General features: G+C 34.0%; 1 protein-coding gene and 1 long non-coding RNA gene across 2 annotated transcripts; both read left to right on the top strand.

The window, feature by feature from the left end:
* The first annotated feature begins 412 nt into the window (after window positions 1–412).
* On the top strand, window positions 413–1,389 carry LOC134252440 (uncharacterized). Its single transcript, XR_009988969.1, has 3 exons — window positions 413–499; window positions 860–963; window positions 1,133–1,389. It is a non-coding gene; the product is annotated as an uncharacterized LOC134252440 (long non-coding RNA).
* A 558-nt stretch (window positions 1,390–1,947) lies between these two features.
* LOC134252438 (ryncolin-2-like) lies at window positions 1,948–17,597 on the top strand. Its single transcript, XM_062734929.1, has 6 exons — window positions 1,948–2,236; window positions 3,451–3,587; window positions 3,748–3,844; window positions 4,132–4,299; window positions 10,452–10,711; window positions 17,455–17,597. Exons 1-5 carry the CDS (start codon window positions 1,948–1,950, stop codon window positions 10,709–10,711), a joined length of 951 nt encoding a protein of 316 aa, XP_062590913.1. The 3' UTR covers window positions 17,455–17,597.
* The last annotated feature ends 1,299 nt before the right edge of the window (window positions 17,598–18,896 follow it).

Raw genomic sequence — 18,896 nt, 5'->3', positions numbered from 1 at the left:
TGTGTGTAAAATTGTTCGCTGAAACTGCAACTCTTAGGGACTTCAAGCAAAACATTGTTCCTTTTAGGAATTTGGCAAAGAAGAAATTGCCGAAAAACCATTCCTCTTAAAATCAAACCCTGAAGTATTTTAGAAAATCTTTGTGATGAATGTGATGAAATGTCGTGCAAATGCTCATATCTCTGTAATTCACGCAATACAGTTACTGATGAATCATTAAGATCGGGTTAAGATAAAGATTTTATCAAAGAGAAATTCTTAGGCTGTTTAAAATTAAAACTACGTTTAACGTCACCCGCGCGCGTAGGTTTATGAGAAAATCGTCTTTGAAAAAAACAAACAATTCGGAATTCCGTATGTCCGTTCCGGTTTGGTTCTTCAATTAGCGACTGAATTCTGATTCCCGTAGTGACAGAAAATGTGCTTTGATAGCCGCAGTTAAGGCAGTTGGTGTCTTATTAATGAAAACTAGAGAATTAAAGAGTTTTGGACCATAAATGTAAGTAAAAAATATATTATTTTATGGTTATATTAATGACAAAGTCTTGTTTGTTGATTTTTTTTGTCAGTCTTCGAATCATATGTACAGACTGACAGTGACAGACTCTCAGTTCATGATTCTATTGGCTGAACTTTTCATTGTATTTTGGAGAGAATCGAAAAATTTTTTTTACTGAGTGGAAACTGTGCCAAAAACCAAGATTTATATACAGTGAATATGTTTCATATTAAAAATATTCCTGTAAAAATCGAAAGGAACAGTAATGAATAAAGTAATTGATTTCTTCATAATTTATGTACCTACAAATAGCTACAATTTTTGGGAAAGATAATATACTTGTCATAACCATTTGAGTAGGGAGAAGCTTACCGAAGATAGGGCCTTTCAAGTTAAGGAGAGTAAGGAAAGTAATTGGGGTATTCCAAGATGTGAAGAATCCTGTCTTTTGTGTGGAATTCAAGGTATTAAAGATAATCTAACAGCTATCAGTATGGTCCAAATATTAGTATTCACACTTTCAAAACTTAATGCTAGTAGATCTAGTACTAAGAAAAAATACGACATAATTCAATTTGAGGATATTTCAACATGAACACTTTTAAATATTGTCATCAATAATTTTGATTGTAGATATTGATCAACTTTTCCCACAAGAAGAAGCATTTACCTCCAGGGTACCATGGATGTGTGGCAATATAAATCCAAAGGACAACTGAGGCCTAGTTAAAAGTCACTTTCCTGCACATTCAGTCTTAGACTACATTGTTTGCTAACAATAGGACTCAAACTGATTTACATACTAAGGAAAAACTCTCCTTGGGAAATTAATCTTAGGTGTCATATCAATTAAATGCTCTTATTACTTAATTGTAATGTTTTTAATGTACTGAATAGGTTAATTTGAATAAATTCACACTTGTTTGAAAATTTTGTTTGTTTATTTTTTTCCTCCCTCCCTCGTAGGTTTTGAACTTTAGATGTGACGTTAAACGTAGAATTAATTTTAAACAGCCTTACCTACTAATTTATCCTGAAATAACGAGAAGCCACAGAAAAAAAATCAAATTTATAATCATTTAATTTTGGGCTCATCAAAAAAGGTTTTAAATTTGGGAATATTAATATTTGTCATCTGGCCTAAAATTGTCAGCTTACGCTTCTGTTATCGATAGATTTAATTTTGAGAAAAAGGGATGTATTAGGGAAATCGGGAGGAGGAATAATTGTATTTATCTCAAATAATTAAGTAAACATTACAAACGTCGCAATGATTTTGAAACAAAATAAATCAATATTTTAATGATTGAAACAAACGGAGACCTAACAGTCAGCCAATGACTTTTCAGTAACTGATATATGCTTTAATATTTATATCAAGTGTTCGGTATCTTATACTACAAAATCTTGCAGGTACGCAGGAGGAAGTTTAAACTACAAATTGCGATATGGGCGCTCTTTGGGCTATCTATTTAATTTTTGTCTTCTTTGCGGTGTCTAACTCTTCCCTTATCTCGCGGAAATATACAGCAAAACCGGAAAAGGATGATAGGAAATCAAATGAGGAACTTCTAGGAGAATACAATGCTAAATCGGATATACAGTGTGCGGCGCGCTGTCTAAGGAATTGTAGCGTCTTTGGATTCAATCCTCAGATGAAGAAATGTCGGACCCACAAGGAGATGTTCACGTCTGGAGTGTCCAGAGAGGAGGGCTGGAGATACTACTTACAGGACTGTATGTATAACTTTTATATATTTCCTGACTGTTTGCTTGTTTGTTGTTTTAACCTCTCTGTCGATGGAGATGCAAATCTATACCTATACTCGGCACTCGGGGCCTTTGAGGAGAGATGGATCAACACAGGTGCAAGAATGTGTCAATCAAATCAGTCCAGAAATACGAAGTTTCAATAACTTCGGAATTTAATTTTTTTTTAAATTTTCTTAGGAAGTGTTATTGCAGTATATAAGTCATGATATTATATGTCAGAAAATTAAGAAAACAGTCACTTCAATTCGGTGTCTATGTACATTTGATGGCAGTGTATCGTTCTTAACACTGAGAAAAATATAGCTTGTAATTGATTAAATAATCTAAAAAGAGAGTTCTTTATGCTAGCTACTCAAAATGTTAGTTTGTTATAACTGTCATGAAAGCTGAAGTAGAGTCCTGTGCCATGAAGGAGAAAACACCCCCAGTCGTCCGGTTCGATTTACCGTATGTCCCCTTGTCGTAATCTGGCAAAGGGAAAAAATAATACTCTTCAACTCTTCACAACTTTTAACATAATCTTATTTAGAAGTGAATTCCTCTTTAACATTAAGAAATATAAATAATGTTTAAATTTCCAACAAAAAAATGGGCTTATTTGTACTGATTAAAAAAAATCGTAAAACAAATGATAGCTTCAAAACTTTAAAATGCCATGAGAAAACAAAAAATAATTTACGATAATGAGAAAGCGCTTAACATAATCTACATTGTAGCTACATCGTTGCTCACATGTTATCTTCAACAATTAATGTATCTCGCAGATATCCTCTAAAACATGTTTTTTTAACTCTACTAGTCAGAGACCAGAAAAGCTTATGCGACAGTAAGGTGTCCGTCATTCGCACGTCTGTCTGCAAACAATTTTTTAAATGTTACACCTACAGTTTTGGTCTGAATTCAATATATCTTAGCACAGCCACACAAGTAGCCTACACTAAAGTACATAATTTAGTGCATCAGATTTTGTTGAACGGTGCTGCCATGGTTTCTAAAAGTAAAAATTTGTGTGAAATTCCTTTAAAACGCTAGTAGCACACAGGTAGACTACACTAAGATACATAATTCTGTTTATTGCAGCCTGATGCAAATTTTCAAATCCAAGTGATACATTTCCCTTTGTTATTCGTACAAACCAGTAGAACTACAGTCTCATCAGAGACAATTTTTTTTTCCAGTTATGCCCATAGACTGTAAGGATCTCCATGGAGACGGTTACTTTGATTCTGGTGTTTACGACATCTACCCCCACGGCACCATCACCAGTCCCGTCAGGGTGTACTGTCAGATGGAGATAATGGGTGGAGGTTGGACGGTAATTAGAAGGAACTATATAACTTACATTCAGTGTTTATCTTGTTCAAAAGAATATAGGATGGGAAACGTATAAATAAGTTTACTTCACGTTATAACATATTGATCATACAATTGTTTGAAACAATGAATTGTATTGCTTTTCTTGTTGACATTTAAAGGCAATCCAAAAACGCGTCAACGGATCTGTGAGTTTTGACCTGGATTGGACAGCATATAAAAATGGTTTCGGTTCACCAGAACAGGATGTCTGGGTTGGTAAGTAATAAGAGCTTTCAAATAGGAATTCATTGGCTTCAAAATTTGACAAAATATCACACTTGCCATGGGTAATATGTATTTGAGGATTCCTACTTATGGTAATGTAATGATATCTTATATGATAATTATGAAAGCTGCATGGCATGGTTTTAAAGATACGAAAATTAACATATTTTACAGTTCAGGAATTTGATTTTTCATTAAGGTTTAACGATTCATATTCAAAACTGAAATAATTGTATTCAGTAGACTTTTCTATTGATTTCTAATATATCTTAATGCAGGAAATGACTTAATCCATCAGTTAACAAAAGACTACAACTCCTTCCTATACGTGTCCATCACTCTCCAGAATGGTACAACGCTGTATGAACTGTACGACCGATTCTCCGTCTCCAGTGAAACAGAGAAATATCAACTCTTCCTAGCGGCGCCAGCTACAGGTGCCTTAGGTAAGTGTATTCAGGCTTGGTTATTAAATAAAGTATGCAATCATAATACTTATATCCATAGACAGATTGCTGAACTTTGTTGTTGACAAAGATTATGTTTTATGCCCCCGTAATCGAAGATTCTTGGGTTTATACTTTTTGTCCGGATCGTCCGTCTGTTTTTCCGCACAAACTTTAACCTTGTCCATAACTTTTGAGTGGGTTGGTTTTTCATATTTCACAGGTGTATTCCGTTGAGAAACTTCAACCCTCACAAAAAACTGCCATACGGGGGCATCAGTGTTTCACAAACACATCTTTTTTAATATATATACTTTATATACACATATAATATTTTGAAACCGTCTTTAAATAATTTCACGTTTTAGCGATCATTGATCCGCCAATGTTTTTAAGCTTGGTTGTTTTTGATATATTTTTTCTAAAATTTACATTTTAAACTACCAAGGAATAGAAATTTTACAGTGCGTGTTTGATATGTTATGTCGACAAGATGTGACTCGTTGATTTTTCTTTGATAATCGCAGCTGTGACGTCACAATGAGATTTGAGTTATAGTGATAAAGTTAGTAAAGTAGATTCTTTTACAAAACAGTGTAAAACATTAATAATGATGTGTGAAACATGGGATAAAAAGAATACCCCTTGCTTTGCAGCTGTATATGATTGTTATCTAACTCTTTGTGTTATTTCATTTCCTCGTTAAGTCTTGGAAAGTCTTCATTTCTCTTACATAATGTTTTAAATCAAATATTCGTTGGTGAAATTGATATCCAACTACAATTCATGGGGTGTTGCTAAAACGCGGAACGGAAAACGGAACGGAACGGAAAACGGAAAATTTTAGTCAAACAATTAACATAAATTCGATATAAATCAGATAAAAGAGCAATATTCTTGGTGTAAAATTCATTTCTTATAAAAATTTATTGTAAACTGTTATATATTCATGAGTCATACACACCCTCCGTTCAGAACTGGTGTACAAGCGATGCCCCCCCCCCCTCTCAACAGGAAGAAATTCGACCCCCCCCCCAACACACACACAAAATAGGAATTTTGTGTTTCGGCAAAGGACATATACCCCCGTTTTTTTTGTGTTTTGTTTTTTTTTTCATGTCAAATTTTTTGTATGTTGGAAATTTCATACTGACCCCCCCCCCCCATTTCAATTTGTTTCAAATGTCAATGTCTGTAAAGACAAAAATAACTGGATATGATATTCAGATTATGCACGCAGTGTCGAATTCGCGAATCATGAAATGGGGCGTGACAGTTTCGGGTCTGGGTAGGGGCCCACAGCCACATTTAAAATTGATTTATTAAATCTTACGTATATTAGGACACAAAAAAGGGGGGTAGACCTATTACCATCCTCACAATGTCAAGGGTTTGTGATTTCTCGAACTCCCGAGTTCGAGAAATCACAAACCCTTGTCATTGTGAGGATGACCTACTACAACTTCTCAGACCTTTCCGATGAGCGGGAAAACAAACTCATTTTTTACGTGGTCACTCATATACCCTCCCCCCTTCCCAACACACACACATATGTACCGCAAACAAACAAAATTTAACTTCATTGAAGGCAAAGATTCTGCATTATATCTACCACATGAAAGTTTTCCAACTTTGTCTATCCAGATCGAATTTATATATATATATAGAAAGCGACTCTTTTGAATAACATTTTTAACAACCAGTGTATATATAAGAGATGTTAATTCGAGCTTGCCGTAAAGGTTTGCCCTACACGTAATATCTTAATATATTTTTTTTTAATTTTATTCCTCTTTCCATGGTCAATCTAGATATCAAATATTTGCTCCCCCAGTCATAACCTTTTTACTACGGAAATGTTCGTTCAAGTTGACATCCTCACACTTTTTGTGAATGTAATTAATGTAGTAAATTAGAGTAAAAAAAATAGTTCTGGAAGATGTTGGAGTTGGAACTTATCCCCCCTCCTGAATCAAACAATTGTCTTCTCTTTTTCTTTTTGCTTGTCAAATACTTTTCAAGTTCGTTTACCCACCCCCACCCCTTTTTCAAATTCGATTCTAGGTGACTGTTGTGTTAGCGATTTTCGTAAACAAGAGACTTATCATGACAAAATCAACTTGTATTTAATAGTGGGGGATTGAATATGTACAAGATATATCGTTTATGATAAAATTTGTGTATTTTAAGTGATTTAATCCAAAATAATATATTCCGTTTTCCGTTCCGCTTTCCGTTCCGTTTTCCGTTCCGCGTTTTAGCAACACCCCAATTCATGAGAGATCCTATATTAACATACTGTAAATTTCTTATTTAACGCGAGTATAAAGTATGGCTACATGTAAAATGGTTTTTAGACGGCAAATTGCGAGAAATATATTCGTGAGTCGAAGATGTATCTTGGCACCATAAAAAGAGGCCCATGGGGCACATAGCTCACCTGAGAAACTTTTACGATGCTATTCTTAAGATTTCCCCTTGTAATACCTATTTTGACAATTTGGTCATAATTTGGACGATTTAAAATCCATATTACCCCAAGTTGCTTCCACTTAAGTTTCAGCTTTTCTGGCCCAGTGGTTCTTGAGAAGAAGATGTTTAAAGATTTTACCTATATATTTTTAGGTCACCTGAGTAAACTCAGGTGACCTATTGCTATCTGTTTTCGTCCGTCGTCGTTCGTCGTGCGTTAACATTTGAACATTTTCAGCTTTTTCTCTGCAACCACTAAACCAATTTCAACCAAATTTAGCACAAAGCATCTATGGGTGAAGGGGAACAAAAATTGTGAATTTCATGATCCCTGCCACCCTGGGGCCTGAGGGGTGGGACCAAAACCACTAAAATTAATGCAAATCTTTAAAAATCTTCTTCTTTACTCCTGGACATCAAGCAGTCAAACTGTTTGCATGATTGTGATCAGCAATGGGTCCTCTACCAAAATTGTGAAATTCATGGCCCTGGGGTCAGGGGTTCTAGTGCTGGGGGGGGGGGGCTAAATAATTAGGTAGTGAAAATGCATTATTTCTTTGAAAATCTTCTTCTCTGCTCCTGGGTATTAAATAAACCAACTAAGTACATAGTTATGATGAGCAAGAGTGCCTCTACCAAAATTGTGAATTTTATGGCCCCAGTGTCAGGGGTTCTGGTGTTAGGGCGGGGCTCTATTGATTATATAATGAAAATACATGAATTCTTTGAAAATCTTCTTCTCTGCTTCTGGGTATTAAATAAACTAACTAAGTACATAGTTATGATAAGCAAGAGTGCCTCTACCAAAATTGTGAATTTTATGGCCCCAGGGTCAGGGGTTCTTGTTTTAGGGTGGGGCTCTAATGATTATATAGTGAAATGCATGAATTCTTTGAACATCTTATCCTTGGTTAATATGCTAATGATCTAATTACATATTTAAGGCCAGGATTTATTTTATTTTCAGTTTTACAAACCCTCCGCTGAAGGTTTTGAATTTTTAGAAAAAAATAAAACAATTTTTTTCTTTCCGATGTCAAATTTGAGTCGGGATCGAGATTTCAAATTTACGAACTCGCACTTCCGGTTTTACGATGAAACGGCGGGTAAATAAAGCTAGATCTGAGAAGATAGCTTGGTTTAGTGTAAAATACATCGATAAGAGTGTCATTCAAAACGTTTCACCCGTTCAAAGGACAAAAAAATGCTGACGACTTTGTTGCACAATGACATGCTGGTGAGATAATTATGTATTCGTTTCAAAAGTAACTGTAAGTTATTTTCCTCCCCCAGGTTTTAAACTGCCCGTGATAGCTATTGCATACTGCCAGGGACATTGTTTAGGTCTCTTTTATAGCTTACAGTCTAAGCATCATTCTTCAGAAAAGGGTTGCTTATGCATCAGATGTAATGAATAAAACTATGGGAGAAGTGAAGTCCATTTGAGGAAGAAATAAACAATAACCTGAAGAAATAAAAAAAAAATTCAACTATTAAAAGCAAGAATATACAAATATATACAAGCATGTAGTATCATTTGTATCAGCCAGAAAAATTATTTTACACTTAATTGTAAAAATGTAATACTCCCTGTCTGTTTTATGATAGGGATTATAATTTTAGGCATCAAGTAAATTTTAGAACAATGTCTACACATTCACCTAACACATATTAAAAAATGAAGATATATAGAAAGACTTTTAAAGAATCGATTTTTTTAAAATATATTTTGATCAACATCACAAAATTTATACAACTGGCCCAAACTGGCAGATGATGAAATAAGCAATTACATGTTCTACTTTCCTATTTGTAAGCATTATGTGTCCAGTGGTAAGGAGCCTAATAGGATAGCATAAAAAAAGAATGTACAAATGTTAATAATTGATTTATCAAAAGAAAATTTTATTTCCTTCTCCTTCGGGACTTTTTTATTCTCATGTTCATAACTAAACCTAAACATAAAAAAAATGGTGGCCTTATAATGAAGAAAGGGGCCTCTTTCAAAATAGATAATTTCAGGGCTGCTGGGTCAGGGGTACCAAGGGGGTACGTTGACTAAAAATAAATTAATGCTTTGAAATCTGCCCTTTGATAAGCAATGGTGCCTCTTTCAAAATTTGTGAATTTCATGGCTTTTGGCTTAAAAAACGAACCAAATACAATCGCTGGAAAGTTGTTACATGATTCTCAGGTGACCTATAAGGCCCGTGGGCCTCTTGTTATGTAAAATTTCGATGCCCCGTTGTGGCCCTGCCCCATCCCCAAGGGTTATAATTTGAACAATTTACAATCTACACTATAGCAGGATGCTTCCACATAAGTTTTAGCTTTTCTGGCCAAGTAGTTCTTGAGAAGATTTTTTCCTATATATTTCTATGTAAAACTTTGATTCCCTGTTGTAGCCCCGCCGAACCGAACAGGGTCATGATTTGAACAATTTACAATCTACACTACCCTAGGATTGAATGAATATTGTTTAACGTCCCTCTCGAGAATTTTTCACTCATATGGAGACGCCACCATTTGCCGATGGAGAGCTGCAAATTTTGTCCTTGACTCGGCACCATTGAGCAGGGAGGGATCTTTGTGTGCCAGCACTTACTATGACACAGGACCTCGGTTTATACGGTCTCATCCGAAGGGCTGGTTTCCATGTCCCACAATGGGATTCGAACCCGCGACGTAAGGATTCACTCCTTGCTTCGCTACTCTAGAGCAGATGCTCTGACCACTGCGCCACGCGGGTGACCACTACCCTAGGATACTTCTAGGATACTTCCACATATTTTCATCTTTTCTGACACAGTGGTTCCTGACAGGAAGATTTCTAAAGACTTTTCCTATATATTTTGATTTAAAACTCTGATTCCCCATTGTTGCACCATCCAACCCCCGGGGGTCATAATTTGAACAATTTAGAATCCACACTACCTCAGGATGCTTCCACATAAGTTTCAGCTTTTCTGGCCAAGTAGTTCTTGAGAAGAAGATTTAAAAAAAAATTTCCTACATATTTCTCAGTAAAATTTTGATTTCCTATTGTGGCCCCGCCCTACCCCAGGGGACCATGATTTGAGCAACTTATAATCTACACTACCCAAGGATGCTTCCACCTAACTTTTCTTGCCCATTGGCTCTTGAGAAGATATTTTAATGACCCCACCTTATTTTTGTCTTTTCGTGATTATCTATCCTTATGAGAGGACCTGGCCCTTAATTTTAACAATTTTAATTCCCCTAAACCCAAGGACGCATTGTACCAAGTTTGGATAAATTTAGCCCAGTGGTTATTGAGAAGTAGTCGGAAATGTGAACAGACGGACAGACAGACGGACAAAATGTGATCAGAATAGCTCACCTGAGCCTTCGGCTCAGGTGAACAAAAAAAGGGATAACGTTATTTTGCGAGTGAAGCTTCTCAAGTATTTTAAAGGCATAGACTGGACAGGATATTGATTCTTCATATATTCATTTTAAAAATATTCCCCGTGACCTTTACCACCTGGGATTGATCATTACACTAAAAAGGATTCTATTTTAAATGCAAAGGGAGTTGTTGTATTGCAATTTTTTCAAAATAGTATTTCTCTTTACAGAAGCCCACTATCCTAAATCTATTTCATGTATTAATGATATAAATTACACATGTCTTTGATTGATTGCCTCTACTCCTACAGGAGACAGTATCTTAAACACTGGATTCCCTACCCGTGACCTGTCAGGGATGTCCTTCACCACTAAGGACCGAGATAACGACCCGTCCAGTGTGAACTGTGCTGCTAATTATGACAAGAGAGGCGGCTGGTGGTTTAACCGCTGCCACCGAGGCTTCCTTAACGGTCCCTGGTACCCGGCCGACTGGGACACTCCGTGGTACCCAGCAGTAGAGGAGGGGACGTCCATCAGGGGGACTGTGATGATGATAAAACGTCACTAGGTATACATCGCTAAATCCTAATTAAACGTCACTAGGTATACATCGCTAAATCCTAATTAAACGTCACTAGGTATACATCACTAAATCCTAATTAAACGTCACTAGGTATACATCACTAAATCCTAATTAAACGTCACTAGGTATACATCACTAAATCCTAATTAAACGTCACTAGGTATACATCACTAAATCCTAATTAAACGTCACTAGGTATACATCACTAAATCCTAATTAAACGTCACTAGGTGTACATCACTAAATCCTAATTAAACGTCACTAGGTATACATCACTAAATCCTAATTAAACGTCACTAGGTATACATCACTAAATCCTAATTAAACGTCACTAGGTATACATCACTAAATCCTAATTAAACGTCACTAGGTATACATCACTAAATCCTAATTAAACGTCACTAGGTATACATCACTAAATCCTAATTAAACGTCACTAGGTATATATCACTAAATCCTAATTAAACGTCACTAGGTATACATCACTAAATCCTAATTAAACGTCACTAGGTATATATCACTAAATCCTAATTAAACGTCACTAGGTATATTTCACTAAATCCTAATTAAACGTCACTAGGTATACATCACTAAATCCTAATTAAACGTCACTAGGTATACATCACTAAATCCTAATTAAACGTCACAAGGTATACTTCACTAAATCCTAATTAAACGTTACTAGGTATACATCACTAAATCCTAATTAAACGTCACTAGGTATACATCACTAAATCCTAATTAAACGTCACTAGGTACACATCACTAAATCCTAATTAAACGTCACTAGGTATACATCACTAAATCCTAATTAAACGTCACTAGGTATACATGACTAAATCCTAATTAAACGTCACTAGGTATACATCACTAAATCCTAATTAAACGTCACTAGGTATACATCACTAAATCCTAATTAAACGTCACTAGGTATACATCACTAAATCCTAATTAAACGTCACTAGGTATACATCACTAAATCCTAATTAAACGTCACTAGGTATACATCACTAAATCCTAATTAAACGTCACTAGGTATACATCACTAAATCCTAATTAAACGTCACTAGGTATACATCACTAAATCCTAATTAAACGTCACTAGGTATACATCACTAAATCCTAATTAAACGTCACTAGGTATATATCACTAAATCCTAATTAAACGTCACTAGGTATACATCACTAAATCCTAATTAAACGTCACTAGGTATATATCACTAAATCCTAATTAAACGTCACTAGGTATATTTCACTAAATCCTAATTAAACGTCACTAGGTATACATCACTAAATCCTAATTAAACGTCACTAGGTATACATCACTAAATCCTAATTAAACGTCACAAGGTATACTTCACTAAATCCTAATTAAACGTTACTAGGTATACATCACTAAATCCTAATTAAACGTCACTAGGTATACATCACTAAATCCTAATTAAACGTCACTAGGTACACATCACTAAATCCTAATTAAACGTCACTAGGTATACATCACTAAATCCTAATTAAACGTCACTAGGTATACATCACTAAATCCTAATTAAACGTCACTAGGTATACATCACTAAATCCTAATTAAACGTCACTAGGTATACATCACTAAATCCTAATTAAACGTCACTAGGTATATATCACTAAATCCTAATTAAACGTCACTAGGTATACATCACTAAATCCTAATTAAACGTCACTAGGTATACATCACTAAATCCTAATTAAACGTCACTAGGTATACATCACTAAATCCTAATTAAACGTCACAAGGTATACTTCACTAAATCCTAATTAAATGTTACTAGGTATACATCACTAAATCCTAATTAAACGTCACTAGGTACACATCACTAAATCCTAATTAAACGTCACTAGGTATACATCACTAAATCCTAATTAAACGTCACTAGGTATACATCACTAAATCCTAATTAAACGTCACAAGGTATACATCACTAAATCCTAATTAAGGTAATGATCCATACCATGCTACAAGAATAACGAAGCTACAGATTTTGTTTAAACTTCTCAGAATTTGAATTAAGTATTTGTCCTTTTCATATCTGCGTAAATTTTTAGGTCAACCGGGCCTCCTTTTGTTAGGACTGTTACTAAAAATAGACATTGTCTCGAGAAATTACAAAAATGAAGGAATTGAGTAATATATGCTAGCTTTATAAAATTAAAGGCAAATAAAAATATTTAACATATGAATTGTAGAGAGGATATGCTTGTTTAACGGTTTAATTAATTTTTACATCTGCTGATCCATTTAATTGTACTTTTTAGGGCGAATTCAACATATTTAGCTCAAAATTATAAAGTTCATTTCTGGTAAAAATAAATTGCTGCTTGATATTCTAACTACAGATTTCTTTTTAAAATTAACATGTTATTTTCCAATGTTCTCTCCCTTATATGGCATAAAAATTAAGTGGGGCAGCGGGCATCAAACAAGAAAATTTCACATTTTTATACCAAATTTGCTGAAAAATGATAATTTGAAAAATCTTTTTAACATCTATACTTTTAGGATTTGGGTGTAAAAATCGCTTGAAATATTTAAAACTATCGATAATACAACAGTAATAAGTATGGTTTAAATCATAAGTTGAATATTTAATGCATAGACGGCCAAAAATTCGTTTTCACGATTCACAAGCATAATAGTAATCGGGTTCAATCTTCTGAATATTCTATAAACCGTTCATGCGCATGTGTGACGTTATGACGGAAGTGAAAGAAGAAAATACTTTCAGTTTCTACATTGGTCGTTTGGATGCGATTTATTTGATTAAAAATTTAGAGAAGTGGCACGTTTTACTACTTTTTGTGTCTATGTAATACATTTTTCGCTATTCATAGATACAAATAAGTGGTTTGTTTGCCACATCTTTTTAACGTCTGGTTTCTGATCTCAGGAAATGCTTCGGGTCTGTCTAAGTAAGGTGCAACGTTGTTTATCATGTTTTTATCCATATACCATATACAAATAGATAAAATTAATGTACGCAGTGATGAATATGTTCAGTGTTTCCACTTTGTAATGTTTGTTTGTTTAAACAATATAAACACCGTGCTTATAGGCGATCATATCCTTGGAAGGCAGAGACCCCCTTCTTGAGCTAGGGACACTGAATGATCGAGGTTTTCCGTACATATCAGGTCCAGCACAATACCCCGCTAAAGGTATAGCTTTATCAAGATATTTAAAATACCTTGATCAAGGTATTTTATGTAATGAAAATTCAAAAAAATTCTTTAAAAATTTAAAATTGAAAGTCGAGTTCGGAGTTTTTGTCATTGTGTCTACTCATGCATGAAAAACACTCTGGTATCAAAAAGAAAGCAATTATTCTCTGCCATCCTTGGACTTTTAGTAAGCTGTAGTATTCTCGGCACTAGTGTCTTTCAAATGGCAAATAGATTTTCATTGGTTAAAAAAGTAATAGCATCAGGTACTTTTAATCGTTGTTGACAATCATTAGACAACTTACAGGTAATCTTTCTTTCTTATATGTCCTGAATTTCTATCCTGGCTACATATATTTCAACAATGATTGAAAGCTGTGTAAATTTTAGAGGCTAATTATATAACATCAAGAATATCCCGCCTTACTGAACGTCCATTTAGATAACAGTGAATTGTACTAAAAGTGACCTTGGACGGCAGGACCCCTCGTTGGAAAAACCGATCTATGCAAAATTGGTATGATGCTTTAAAAGTCAACAACTCCCTGAGTAAATAGAATGTTCTGTGTTAAAGTGATATTTTGATATGGATCCAATGAGCATTTGTTCCATGAGTTTTGACACAGATTCTCGAACCTGTAATTGTCTGAGCTGATGAACATCATTATAAGTACTGAATATTTAATTTGTATGTATACTTGTATATTAAAAGTACCTGAGAAATGATACATGCATTATGAACATGGTCTAGTTAAAAAAAAAAAAAACTCTTTCTGTTGCTCTGTGCCTAAAATAAAAACATTTAATCAGGACATCCAAGATGGTTCAATTTGACTTGTACTGGAGTTTAGGCAGTTCAATTATACTTCTCTAAAATTGTATTCTAATAATGAAATAAAAAAAAAAGAAGATTTATTTCTTCTTCAGCTTTTTATCATGCTACATGACACAGCACAAAATCCTAACTCATAAGTTTCGGGAGGACTCTTCATTCATTTGGGGGAAAATGGTTTGCTATGAGATTTGCATGCTGGTCCAATACATTATCTGGCTTTTTGGAACTGTGTTGCTTAGTGCATATTGATGTTAAAATAGATAAATGTGTAGGTGTATATATTATAAAGCTCAATATGATATCAAAAACTATTTATGTAGGAAAAGAAAGAACTGAATAATCACTGGGAAAGTTATGCTTTTTTTTTTACAAGTATCTTGATAAACCAAGTTTAACATCAACAAAAAAAAAACCCTGATATAATTGTCTCCCCTTTCACTGAAAGTGGGGATACTAAATTTAGGTCTGTGCATCTGTCCATGTGTCTTTCTGTCTGTCTGTAACACTTTCAAGAAGCCTTTGAGCTTTTGCATTGAAATTTTACACAGCAACTCTCTGTGGCTCGAGAGAGACCCTTATTGATTTGGTGATCAAAGGGTCAAGTTAATTATGCAATAAATTCTGTTGAAAAATTGATTTGTTTTTGAAAAACAAAACAATGTCATAACTTTTATGAGACAGTATTAATAATTTTTCATTCAAATAAAAAGCAACAATCTTGACATAAATCCATAAAATCTAAATTGAAACTAGTTATCTTTGTTTTTAATGATTAATGCATGATTAAACCATGCACGAACAACCTGATTATATGATTATAACATTGTAAGCACTCGGCTTAACAAACAGAGTTGATTTTGTGAATTGTCTGATTGAAATTTTATCCTTTTCCTTATTCCTTTTTATATCACCCTCTATGATCTCATAGGCATTCCTATTTATCATCTTATACATGTGTTCCCTTCTTTGTTACTGTCATATTGCTATTTGTGGGTTTAAGTCTAACCATCATTACAGTAATCATGGTAATGCATAAAATTGTGATCTAGAAAAGTACACTGGGGATCCACATTATCTTATTAGCTACTGATATCTATCGCTATACTATTCATGGGTGCTTGAAGACAGAAATATCCCCTTCCCCATCCGATATAGACCCTTGGGTCTGTTCGACATATGTTTTTCTAATTTATTATACATATTGTATATACCGTAGATGACAAATATGTAATTTTGTCATCAATTTGGAAATTGGCTTTAGCAAACATATTATAACAAGAGGCCCAAAAGGTTCGAAAATGGTTATGTAACTACGTACAAGCATATACCCAGTAAGCAAACGATAATGACTTTTGACAAGAGAACCATTTATTTGTTACTCTGTATTTTTTCAACTTCCAGAGAATCGAACCCAGGACACCTGTCAGTCTTATGACAGGTGCACCAATACACTACCCAAAGCACTACAAATGGTAGCTAAAGGTTATTGTGCACTAGCTAGCTTTAAAACAAATTTTTCTAAATTTTCAGCATATGTGTGTATTAAGGAATTTTTTTTGGCACAATGTATTCTGTTTGTTTGTTTTTTATGAATAATTATTTTATGTTTCAGTGCAAGGATATACAAAATAACAGAACATTTATATTTGTGCAGTAACTGTTTTATGTATGATATATACATTGTAAAAAAAAGTTTTCCAAAATTTTTTTCAAAATCCCGAGTCAATCCCCAGAGGACGATATTTTAATTCAAACAATCGAGAAGAGAAAAACGACTTTTAAAAATCAGAATATTGAAGCAAAGTACTTAGGTACCTGAATACTTGAGCCGTACGTGATTCGAAATTGGTTATGTACTAGGCCTATGTACAAACATGTAAGCAAACGATAATGACTTTCGACAAGAGAACTATTTATTTGTTACTCTGTATTTCTTCAATTTACAGAGACAAAAAACGACCCGATTGTCGAAGTCTTTTAGTTATCTTGTACTCGAGACAATGAATCTTCCTTCCATCATCCATGCCATCTTTATTGTACTTTCGGTTTGACGAATCATCTAAATTTAAACTCTCCTTCGATCATGCATCCCGGAAAATAACTGAACATCGTATATTTATGCCTTTTATTTGGAAATTAATGTACCTTTTTTTACGGTAAGTGAAATCGACGTCAGGCATTTTTGATATAATAAGCGTCGGGCGCGTTTGACGTAATAACGTCACAAACGAGAATAACGTCACATAACGTTATTTTACGTGGTATGGATCTTTACCTTAAACGTCACTAGGTATACATCACTAAATCCTAATTAAACGTCACTAGGTATACATCACTAAATCCTAATTAAACGTCACTAGGTATACATCACTAAATCCTAATTAAACGTCACTAGGTATACATCACTAAATCCTAATTAAACGTCACTAGGTATACATCACTAAATCCTAATTAAACGTCACTAGGTATACATTACTAAATCCTAATTAAACGTCACTAGGTATACATCACTAAATCCTAATTAAACGTCACTAGGTATACATCACTAAATCCTAATTAAACGTCACTAGGTATACATCACTAAATCCTAATAACCAGTACTTATTTACTTTAGTTATTCCATGAACATTTGAAATAGTTTATAAAGTACACCTTTATATTTCTGACACATTACTTAATTGTGTTTTCTTATTTTCAACAGATGGATACTTTTAAGATAGAGGGACCTCTTATTGATGAACAACTACCAGTCAGGCGAAATATTTTTCTTAGAAACAGACAATTTCAACTTTATTTTCGTTTTGGAAATCTATTCATTTCTTTTACATAATGTTTTAAATCAATTGAGGAAACTTGTAAATACTATTTATTATTAACGAGTTTTATGGTTGAACCATGAAATGAAGCAATAAAATTTTATTAATTGTCTATACCGATTGTACCAAGTTAAAATTGTACATTGTATGTGTTGTAATTAATTTAAAATATTTCGTTTTTATTTAAAACACTGCCACATGAAGATCCCTGGAACGTAAATAATGACAAGATTGTTCTATTGTCTAACGTCTTACAATGGAAAATCCGACATATCAACAATCCGCGAATTCCGACATTTGAATACATGAACCATTTTCATTACTAATTTCCATGATCTTTAAACTGTGTTACATTACGTATTAACTTTTCTCCCAGTGCATGTCGGATAAAACAGCTTTGTACTGAAGATACTTTATGGCAATTACGATTAAGGGACTCCGATCCTCAGCCAGGTTGGACAACTCTTTAATTTATAATTTAATTAAAAAGCCTCAAAATGAAGCTTAAAAATTAAGTCTTTTCATGCAACAATTTTCATTATATACCTCTAAATGTGCTTCAAGGTTCTTTGAATTTCTCAGTAAGGTCTAATAAAAAGTCGAAATTTTCACCACGTAAAAGCATTTTAAAATTACATATATTAAGAAATTGATGTTCATTTTAATCTAAATATAGATACCAATGTTTATTAACATGATATGAAAATAGAAGTGATTTATGGTGCTTCACAATGACAGGAGAATCTTATACACTTCGCATTGTAAATTGATCGAAGTAAATAAAAGAAATTAAAGTACATTATAAGTTTAACAAGAGTCCCACGGGCCTTATAGGTCACCTGAGCAGTATGCAACAATTTTCCAGTTATTGAATTTGATTCATGTTTTAAGCCAGATGCTATATGACATTCACAATTTTGAAAGAGGCACCATTGATCATCATAACAATACACTTAGCAGTTGCTTAGCTTGGTTACTGAATACCCATATGCAGGGTAGGGGAACAAAAATGCATTCCAACTAACAGTAGTGCCCCTAACACTGTGACATAAACCCCATGACCCTAGGTCCACACATTGCACAAATTTCAAAAAGGCACTCTTAATATCAAAAAATAAATAAATGTTTTATAAATACAAAAGAGCAGATTTCAAACAATAAATTCATTTTCAGTATATAAGTAGAGCCCCCACCCCACCCCTGACCCTGGGGCTTTGAAATTCACAATTCTGCAAGATTAGGGCCCTAGCTCATCATAACTATAAAGGTAGTTCATCTGCTTTATACCCAGAGACAAAGAAAAAAAATTTCAAAGATTTAATGTATT

The sequence above is a fragment of the Saccostrea cucullata genome, unplaced genomic scaffold (assembly GCF_032062105.1).
Source record: "Saccostrea cucullata isolate Sc308-1 unplaced genomic scaffold, CSIRO_AGI_Scuc_v1 ctg4472, whole genome shotgun sequence".
NCBI lineage: Eukaryota > Metazoa > Mollusca > Bivalvia > Ostreida > Ostreidae > Saccostrea > Saccostrea cuccullata.
This window is presented reverse-complemented; position numbering and strand designations above follow the sequence as displayed.